Source organism: Pteropus vampyrus, unplaced genomic scaffold (genome assembly GCF_000151845.1).
Source record: "Pteropus vampyrus isolate Shadow unplaced genomic scaffold, Pvam_2.0 Scaffold250, whole genome shotgun sequence".
Classification (NCBI taxonomy): domain Eukaryota; kingdom Metazoa; phylum Chordata; class Mammalia; order Chiroptera; family Pteropodidae; genus Pteropus; species Pteropus vampyrus.
The window spans coordinates 116,455-125,743 of record NW_011889031.1 but is presented as its reverse complement, the minus strand read 5'-3'; the positions used below and the strand labels follow the sequence as shown (position 1 = coordinate 125,743).

Below are 9,289 nucleotides of genomic sequence, written 5' to 3'. Positions count from 1 at the left end.
CCTGCTCTCCGTCTCTGCCCCCTCGCCCTGTCTCTGTGTGTGTTTCTCCTCGAGTTCCTGTGTCTCTCTCTTCCTCTCCCAGCCTCTTGCCACCCACCCCGCATCCATTGTGCAGTCTCCCTGCTGTTCTGGGTGGGGGGGCTCTCTGCAGCCTCGATGACCCCTCTTTCTGCCCCCCCATCAGTACCCAGATGGAATTTTTTACGATCTGGACAGCTGCAAGCACCCCAGCTACCCTGACTCAGAGGGGGCTCCAGGTGAGTGACCCTGGCCCAGCCCCCTTCCCACCTGCTCCTTGGACCCTTTCACAGGAAGGGGAGCTGAGGCCCAGGGGACACTGTCCCCTCACACAGCAGGACGAGATTAGCCCAGGCCTCCAGCCTCCTCCTTTTCCTCTCCCACCCATGCAAATCCTGGGGTCAGAGATTTGCACGGCCCACAATGGCCCCACTGTGCCAGGGGGCTCCCAGTGCGGGGGGGTGGGGGCGTGGCCAGACCTCCTGGCTTCTGACTCAGTGCCCTTTCCCCAGACTCCCTGTGGGGCTGGACCGAGGCCCCATTGGTCCCTGCCACCTCCTACGAAGCCTTCGATCCAGCCGTGGCCACCTTTGGCCACCCCCAGGGTGTCCAGCTCTGTTATGGACCCTCAACCTACAGCTCTGCGGGGAGCCTCGACCCCACCCCCAGCCTAGAGGCCCCAGGGCCTGGCTTCCCGGCATACCCCACGGAGGACTTCACTGGCCAGGTGAGGGGCAGAGAGACCATCAAAATCTCCATCATTTGATCGGGGGTTGCTGGTGCCAGGCACTGCGTTAGAACCTGTGTGCGCGTTAGCCCCTTCGTCCCTCTGGCAAACCTCCGAGGTTGGGTACCATTACTGCCCCATGGCACTGACTGGCCGACAGAGGCACGGCTGAGCGGGGGGCTGCACGCACGGAGCTGGGGGCGGCCCAGGTCATCTGCGTGGGGTGGGCTCTCATGCGGGCGGCCGGGTTTGCCCCAGCCACACCATGGAGATCAGAACTGAGGCCAGGGTGCAGGCCGTAAACCAAGCCGGGAGGGCCACTTGGGGCCGGGAGGAGGAAGCCAAGGGCCAAGGGCAGAGGGAGGGAGAAAAGGGGGCCCCCAGACTGCAGGTGACCCTGACCTCCCGCAGACCCTGGGCCCCTCGGCCTGCGCCCCGTACCCCAGCCCCATGCTGTCTGAAGAGGGGGACCTGCTGCTGGACAGCCCCGCCCTGGAGGTCTCGGACAGCGAGTCAGATGAGGCCCTAGTGGCCAGCCCCGAGGGGAGGGGATCCGAGGCAGGTACGTGGGAGCGAGTGGGCGGGGCCGGAGGGGGGACGGGGTCTCCAACTGGAGATGGGAGGGGGGCGGAAGGACCACGGTTTCTCAAGCACCTGCAGTGCGCTCCAGCGCCGAGGGCACTTCGGCCACGGTCCCTGCTGGCTGTGGGACCGTGGGCGCGGGCCTCCGCCTGCCTGTCTGTGCCTTGGTTTCCCATGCGCACAGCGGGGATGACAGGAAGTGTCTGATTCTAGTGGCTGGGAGGATCAAGCGGGAGAAGGCAGGTAGCGAGAGCCACATGACGCTCAGCGCGTCTCCGCCGTCGTTCCCGACACGGTAGCAACAGATACAATTACGGCGTGAGCTCCCACATAGTCAACCCTTGCTTCCCAGCCTCTGTGCCCAGCGTCCGTTAGGCACAGCCCCTGAGAGGCTGGGGTCATCGGCAGCTTCCTCTGTTCCGGCCTCAGTTTCCCACCTGTAAAACGGACGTCATCACCATCACCCCCAGCTCGTGGGGTTATGATGAAGACGAAATGAGCTCATCATCATAACGCGCCCGGCACGAAGTTCGTAAAAGTAAAACACACACACACACACACACACACACACACACACACACACACACACACCACACTAGCCTCATTCGTAGCCCAGCGCAGAGGGGTTCAGTTGCCACCCCAAGGTCACGTTTCTAAGCTGGAAATGGCAGACGTGGGGTTTTGTCTGGTGTCTGGTCCCCTGCCAAGCAGAGCACAGGATAGATGCAAATCGTGAGAAAAGAAGGAGGGGTCGGCCAGGGGGGTCCTGGGAAGACAGCTTCAGGGAGGGGGAGGGCCTTGCCTCGGATGGGGGCGGGGCACAGACAGAACCAGGCAGGTGCACGTAACGGCCACCTCCTTCACCCCAGTTCGCTCGATGGGGAGACCGAGGCTCGGCGGGGGCGGGGCGGGCTGCCGCGGGATGGGCGTGGGGGGCGGTGCCCGGCAGGACACCTCCCCTGACACCTCCCACCCGCCACAGGGGCCCGCAAGAAGCTGCGCCTGTACCAGTTCCTGCTGGGGCTGCTGACTCGCGGCGACATGCGTGAGTGCGTGTGGTGGGTGGAGCCAGGCGCCGGGGTCTTCCAGTTCTCCTCCAAGCACAAGGAGCTCCTGGCGCGCCGCTGGGGCCAGCAGAAGGGCAACCGCAAGCGCATGACCTACCAGAAGCTGGCGCGCGCCCTGCGCAACTACGCCAAGACCGGCGAGATCCGCAAGGTCAAGCGCAAGCTCACCTACCAGTTTGACAGTGCGCTGCTGCCCGCCGCCCGCCGGGCCTGAGCCCAACGGGGTCTCCACGCCGGTGTCACATTGGCGTCCCCACACCCTAGGTCATAGGACCAGTGGACTCCCCACACTGGGGGGCGGAGGAGAATGCCGTAATCCCTAAGCCCTGCCCAGGGCCCCTCTGGGATTCCCTTGTCATGTCCGGGATCCCCAGGATCTGCGTGGCCTGGGTCATAGGACCCATAGACGACTGTACCGTGTGTCTGTCTCTGGAGGGGGTGGGTCAGTGCTTCCAGAACCCCAAGAGCTTCTCTGGGGTCCCCTTGTGATGTCTGAGGTCTCCCATCCAGGCCGGGGACCTCTCTGAGACCTCTTGTGTGTATGATCCCCCAATCTTCCCCGGGGGAGGGTGAGCCCACAGGTCTCACACAAGGAGAGGGGGGTGCTGCCAGCACCCCTAAGCCCTGTCCAGGGTCTCTCTGGGATCCCTGCTTATCTCTGGGTTCCTCCTGTCAGCTCTGAAATCTTCTAGTTATATCTGGGACCTCTGGGTCCCCTTTATCATGTCTCAGAGCTCTGTGCCCAGCTGCGACTCTTGTCCTATCTGTCCCCCCAAATCCCTTGATCACCTTTGAGATCCCCTGGTGCTCTGGAGTTACCTTGCCATCACTTTTTTTGCGTCTGGACTTCTCCAATCACAGCTAAGACAGCTCTGGGATCTTTGATCATGTCTGAAGACACTCTTGTCAGATCTGGGGGGACCTCAGTGAACCTTGTCAGGTCCGGGCCACCTCTGGGGTCCCCTTGTCTGTCTGGGATCCTCCAATCGCATGTTGGCCGGCCCAGAATTTCCACCTGATGGGTGCCTTTGGGTACCACAGCATCAGCCCTGAGGCGTCATGGGACTTTCTCCATTTCGGGGTGCCCTCCACAGGGCCACGCTGGGGATCATCCTGGCCACTCGGAAGATTTGTGGGTGATCTTGCTGGCCCCTCTTCCCATGTCATTACTAACTAGAAATCTCCAACCGGTGACCTGCCACCCTTTGTGGGGTAGATCAGGTGCCTCCAGTGGGTTTTCTTCAGTTCACTGCTGTTTTGTTTGTTTGTTTGTTTGTTTGTTTTGAAGGGGGGATCCAAATTAGCTGACATTTCAATAGAAGGAGATTTTACAAAATCCTTCACTTAAAACTTGACACGATGCAGTCACAGCGGGCAGGCTTCTTAGACCCTCCCAATGGGGCCTCTGTGCTCCAATCCCTCTCGGACCCCACCGCCCCTGGCTGTCTTATTCCGGTGGCTTCTCTCAGTTGCCTGGGCCCCCAACCTCACATTTCGAGCCCTGGTGTGACCCAGCCAGAGGTGAAGGCTGAATGAACTGTGAGTGCTCTGGTTGGATCCCCCAGGGTATGAGAGGCCGCAGCTGAGGCCTGAGTCCCAGGCCCTTGAGCCCGGGTGGCTGACGGATCGAGGGTCAAAGACTTGCTGCTTCTGGGCCCCAGGTGTCCTTTCTATGAAAGGGGAGAGGAGGAAGATGGAGAAGGTCCCTTGTGGCCCTGTGGACAGGCTTTTGATCCGTCTCCAGAAATTCCTCCTCCCCCCCGCACTGACCGCCAGGAGGACAAGCAAGAAACATCACGGACTCACGGACACAGGGAGGGAAGAGCCTTCCAGGGGAGCACAATGTCTGGGAGCAGAGCCCAGGCTGGGACCTGCCCTCAAGAGAAGGACGCGGCCACCCCCACCTCGGGGAGGGGGCCCAGGCGGGTGGGGCTTGTGGGGGACAAAATGTCTTCCCCAAGGCCTCCTCTTGCAAATGAGGTCCTTTTTGCAAAAACTATCATCATTGCCCTGAGTATGGAATAAAATAAAATAAAGCAAATCAAGGTAGACTGACCTCCTAGGAGACTGACCTCCTTTGTCAGGGACTGCAATGCTGCCGGTCTACTGGGGCCTGTCGGCCCTCGGGGACACTGGGACAGTGCGGGGGGAGAAGAGAGAGGTGATGGATGCGGCAGTTAGAGCCAGACCAGGCTGAGCTGGAAGGCTTGAGCTACAGGCACCGGTTCGCTTCAGTTTTTGTCGCTTGATGACTGGAGTTCTCGGCTCTCTCCCCGCTTCCTTCTCTCTCTGGGTCTCTGTTTCACACTCATCTCTGTGTCTACCCCTCTGGGTCTCTGTCCCCCTTTTCCAGATTTCTGTCCTCCCTCTCTGAATCTCCCAGCTCCTCTCTCTGGATACAGCCCTCTGGCTGGCGGGGCCGGGCGCGGTGCCGCCGACGCGGGAGCGGCGTGGCAGTCTGCCTGGCAACCCGTGACGTCATACGGAGGCTGCCGCCGGGTTGGCTTGGCGTTTCCTGGAGGCGGGGAAGTTTCCGGCTCATAGGGGGTTTTGGAAAAGGGGGAGGGGGGAGGTGGTCAGAAAGAAAACCCAGAGGACTTGCCTTCCTTCACACCGGGTCCCGCACCCCGAGCCCCCCACACCTTTCCCTTCTCACGCCCACCTCTTTGCCTTCCTCCTATAATACCTGGGGTCCCCAAGACCCTCTCCTCTCCCAACCTGCCCCCCCCGACCCAGGTCCAGCCACCATCACTCCCGTTCAGAAAGCCACAGGTCCCCCTGCCGGGAAGGGCGCCAACGTCCGGGCAGCCCTCCAGGGCCTTCCCGGCCTCCGCGCCCGCCCCCGGCGAGGACACCCACGTCCGGTGCCCGCCGCGCCCGCTCCGGGAATCGTCGCGGGGAGCGGGCGGGGGGCTGGCGGGGGCGGAAGCCAGTCCGGGGTCCCAGGTGGCCGCGGCCCCAGGCCTTCGGGTGCGCGCACGCCAGGGGGCGGGGCTCCGCAGTCCCCGAGCCTCGGCGCCCTCCCCGCGGGCACAGACACCCCCCCCGCACCCCCACCCCGGCCGCCGTCCTGCCCACGCTGGGAAACCGGACTCTCCCTCCCGGCTCTGGTTTCCCGAAAACTCCTGACTTGCAGATGCTAAGAATGGCTTTTTGGACCCTGCCTCCTCCCCGCCCCCACCCACCCCCGTGCCATGCGCCCCTTTAGACCCCAGCCCCTTCCTCTCCTACGAGAACCCAGGAGCCCGGGCCCTCATTCTTGTCCTTTTCTCCCAGACCCCAGGTCCCTTCTGGCCTCAGACCCAGGAGTCCAGGCACCCAGCAGCCTCCTTCCTCAGACACAGGTGTCCTAACCCAGCCCCCTCCTCCCTTGGGACCTGGCATTGCGCCCATCTCTCCTTGTCCCGCTGTTGTTTCTCGTCCTGTAGAACGAGAGGTGGGACTGTGTGGCGGCAGGGGCGGGTGGGGAGGCCCGCCGGATCCTCCCGAAGCCTCCTGGGAGTCACCGCAGCCTTAAAGGGCTCTCTCTGGGGGCCCACCTGTCCTCCTTAGGGCCCAGCGGGACACAGCTGCGGTCGGAGGAGCGGGAGGAGGTCCGCGACATGCCTGAGCCAAAACCAGGTGGTTTTCAGGCCTCCCTAGGACCTGTGTGGAGATGGGTCGTCCCTTTTGAATAGGGACTAGGGGCTCCTGCCTTTATAGGGTTGGGAGAATGGGCGCCTCTTCTGTGTAGGGAGGGGTTCCCACTGTTGGGCGGCATGGGGGTCCCATATATGTGTTGGGTGGGGATCCCTCTGTAGGGCGTTGGGGGCCCATCTCTGGATGCAGATGGAGAATCTCCGTGAATTTGAGCCCTTTTTCCTGGGCGGGGATGGGAGTCCGGTGTGCGTAGATTGGGGAGTCTTAGTGTAGTGATTGGGGTGTCTTAGTGTAGTGATTGGGGTCCCCTGGGTGGGGAGCGGCCCCTTCTCTGTGTGAAGATTGGGGCCTTTCTCTGTAGGGAAGTGAGGCTGTCTTGCGTATAGAGATTAGGGGTTCCTGTCTGCATGGTGAAGAGAGCTCCGTATGAAGATGAGGGGACCTCCTTTCTATGGGAATTGGGGCTTCCCTCATGTAGGAATAGGGAACCTTCTCCGTATAGGGGTTGAGAACCTTTCTTTATGTGCAGACTGGGGTCCTTTGAATGGGCTTAGGGGGCATTTCTTTATATGGGGATGGGGCTTCTTCTCTATGGGGAAACGAACAGAAGAGACAATCCCCTGGAGAAGGCCCCCCTCCTGGGGTACCCAGGACACGGGGCACCATACCAACCAGCCTATGAAGTGGGGGTCCAGCCCCTCACCGCGGCTGGGACCTGGGTGGGCCAGGAGACAGCACAGCACGCAGGGCAGGGCGGAGGTGCTGTGGTCAGCACGAGGTGTCCAGTTTCCAGCCCAGAGGAAGAGCTAATTTTACCCGCAAGACCCAAAAGGTCAGGGAGTGGTGGCCGGGGTGGGCGGGGCACGGAGAAACCGGATCACATCGACTCTGGGGACCGGACATAAATTTAATTTATCTGGAGGGCTGGCCTCCTGGGCCCGAGGGAGGAGGGGGCTGGTGGCCCAGACTCCTGAGTTCTGGAAGGAGAGGCTGCTGAGCTTGTGCTCAATCGGAAACCCATGTCACAGCGGCCAAAAAGGCCCCCCCAAACAAGGATGCTGACAAACCAGCTCCCAAGGAAGAGCCCCCGCAGGAGGCTCCTGCAGAGCCCCCCAAAGGTGAGACGGTGGGCTTGGCAGAACCTGGACCTCACCCCCTCTCCAGGCTCGCCTCACCCCACTGTACCCTCCTTGTCCTCCCCACAGCCCAGGAATTGACCTGCCCCTCCCCCACTCACAGCCCAGGATAGAGCCGGGGGGCCCCTAGCCTGGCCGTCAATCCCCTGCCCCAGCCAGTGACCCGATTCTTCACTGAGCCCTGCAGCTCAGAACGCAAGGGGTGGGGGAGCCTGGCCAAGGTCACATAGCCCCCTGGGGGACACACTGGTCTTTCCCAGGTCAGGAAAAGCCACGTTGGCCGTGGCCTTTGGCTTCTGAACAAAGGGCACCTCCGTGGCTCTAGGCCTCATCCCCAAAGCGGCCTGTTGCCCCCTCCCAGCCTGCCTCAGAGCCCCTAACCCTGTCCCCCAGAAGAAGCCCCGCCCGAGGAGCAGACCCCCACCGCCGAGGAGCCCACCGGCATTTTCCTGAAGAGGCCAGAATCTGTGTCGGTGGAGAATGGTGAGGGGACCTGGGGAGCAGGGGCCGGGGGCCCGGAGCCCTGGGTCTGAGGGAGGAGAGGCGGGGGGCTCTCAGCTTCGCAGTCTTCTCTGTAGCGTCCCCGTGTCGCCCCCTCGTCCCCCAGGAAATGATGTGGCAGTCAGGGCCCAGGTGAACGGGAAGCAGCTCCCTGGCAAGCCGACCATCACGTGGTTCAAGGGGAAATGGCTGGAGCTGGGCATCAAGAGTGGGGCTCGGTTCTCTTTCAAGGAGACCCACGACTCCGCCAGCAATGTGAGGCCCCTGCGGGATGCCGGGGGTGTAGGGGCCGGGGCTGGACGTCGTGCAGGCGGGCCCCGCTTCTAGGGAGGCCCGTGAGCGCATGCAGCGTAGTCGTGGGCCGGAGCCCCACAGATGGAGGACGGAGGGAGGTTGGGGCCGCTTGGTAGAGGCTGTGCTGGACAGGAGGGGAGAGCTTTTGGGTTTGGTCAGGTGGCGCCTGGACTTGTGCATTCGCAGAAAAGCCTCAGGGGGCAGGCACGTGGGTCCCAAGGTCGAGTTCGTCTAGGCGTGGGAAGAGACAGCCGGCCCCTCCCACAGGGCAGGGGTGACACTTGGAGGGAGAGTTGTGGGTGGGGGTGGCACCCACGCCTCTGGCCCCGGCCCCCAGGTGTACAACGTGGAGCTGCACATCAAGAAGGTGATGCTGGGGGACCGTGGTGACTACCGCCTCGAGGTCAAGGCCAAGGACGTGTGCGACAGCTGCAGCTTCAACATCGATGTGGAAGGTACGCTGGTGGGCGTGCGGCCCAGGTGGTGGGTTTGGGGTGCGGGTAGATGTGGAGGTGAGGCAGGGTTGTGGATGAGGGAGTCCAGATTTAGGGGCCGGGGCATTCGGAACTGGGGAGACCATCCACAGACGCCAGGTGTAGATTCTGGCGTCTAAACCTGGGCCGGGCCAGGTTTAGAGAATAAGGGTTTGTGGCTTTAGGGTGAGGGTGTCCAGGACTAACGGGAGGTCACGCAGATCTGGGGGCATATGCGTGGAGCCCTGAGGGTGTAGGGGCTCCGGGGGTCTGCAGTCCAGGATGCGAGGGCTTATCTTTGGAGGGCACAGGGAACGAGGACGCCTAGGTCTGGGTGGGGAGGAGTGTGGGCCGTGTGTGAGAGAGGCTAGGCCATGGAGGGAAGGGGGTGCCTGGCGGCCAGGGAGAGGAGTGAAAGCAGAGGGCGTCTGGGCCTACGTGAGGGGGTGTGCTGGTCCAGGAGGTGAAAGGAAAGGCCGGGGGGAGGTGGCATGGGTCTGGGGGGTGCTCCTGGTCTTAGATCGGGCCCCGCCTCCAGCCCAGCTTCCCTTCCCCGCTTGCCTCTCCCCAGCGCCCAGTCAGGACACCTCCGCGCAGAGTCTAGAAAGCTTCAGGCGATCGTAAGTGCCCCTGGGCCCTGGGCGACGGGCCGGGGGATCAGGCGAGGCGAGAAGTTGGGGATTCGGGGTGAGTCTGGGGTGAGAGGACCTCGGTGGAGTTCACGCCCCGTCTCAATGGCCGCAGGGGCGAAGGGAAGTCGGAAGACGCGGGCGAGCTGGATTTCAGCAGCCTATTGAAGAAGAGGTGAGCCCGCCGCGCCCGGCGAGGACAGGGGAGGACCGGCCCCAGGGG

General features: G+C 62.8%; 2 protein-coding genes and 1 long non-coding RNA gene across 3 annotated transcripts in view; 2 read left to right on the top strand and 1 right to left on the bottom strand.

The window, feature by feature from the left end:
• Positions 1 to 2,623, top strand: part of LOC105301780 (DNA polymerase delta 1, catalytic subunit) — an 11,113-nt gene extending 8,490 nt beyond the window's left edge. Inside the window, exons 12-15 of the mRNA XM_023520161.1 lie at positions 185 to 257; positions 531 to 745; positions 1,157 to 1,307; positions 2,310 to 2,623. Of these exons, the coding sequence (XP_023375929.1) occupies positions 185 to 257; positions 531 to 745; positions 1,157 to 1,307; positions 2,310 to 2,608 (738 nt within the window). The 3' untranslated portion in view covers positions 2,609 to 2,623. The remainder of the gene's footprint in view (positions 1 to 184; positions 258 to 530; positions 746 to 1,156; positions 1,308 to 2,309) is intronic.
• A 468-nt stretch (positions 2,624 to 3,091) lies between these two features.
• On the bottom strand, positions 3,092 to 4,547 carry LOC111729167. The gene is made up of 2 exons (XR_002776124.1): positions 4,451 to 4,547; positions 3,092 to 4,064 (listed from the first exon to the last, which is right to left on the bottom strand). It is a non-coding gene; the product is annotated as an uncharacterized LOC111729167 (long non-coding RNA).
• Positions 4,548 to 5,996: 1,449 nt separating this feature from the next.
• Positions 5,997 to 9,289, top strand: part of MYBPC2 (myosin binding protein C, fast type) — a 17,048-nt gene continuing 13,755 nt past the window's right edge. Inside the window, exons 1-7 of the mRNA XM_023520160.1 lie at positions 5,997 to 6,015; positions 7,062 to 7,151; positions 7,563 to 7,652; positions 7,777 to 7,925; positions 8,302 to 8,419; positions 9,009 to 9,057; positions 9,182 to 9,241. Of these exons, the coding sequence (XP_023375928.1) occupies positions 5,997 to 6,015; positions 7,062 to 7,151; positions 7,563 to 7,652; positions 7,777 to 7,925; positions 8,302 to 8,419; positions 9,009 to 9,057; positions 9,182 to 9,241 (575 nt within the window). The remainder of the gene's footprint in view (positions 6,016 to 7,061; positions 7,152 to 7,562; positions 7,653 to 7,776; positions 7,926 to 8,301; positions 8,420 to 9,008; positions 9,058 to 9,181; positions 9,242 to 9,289) is intronic.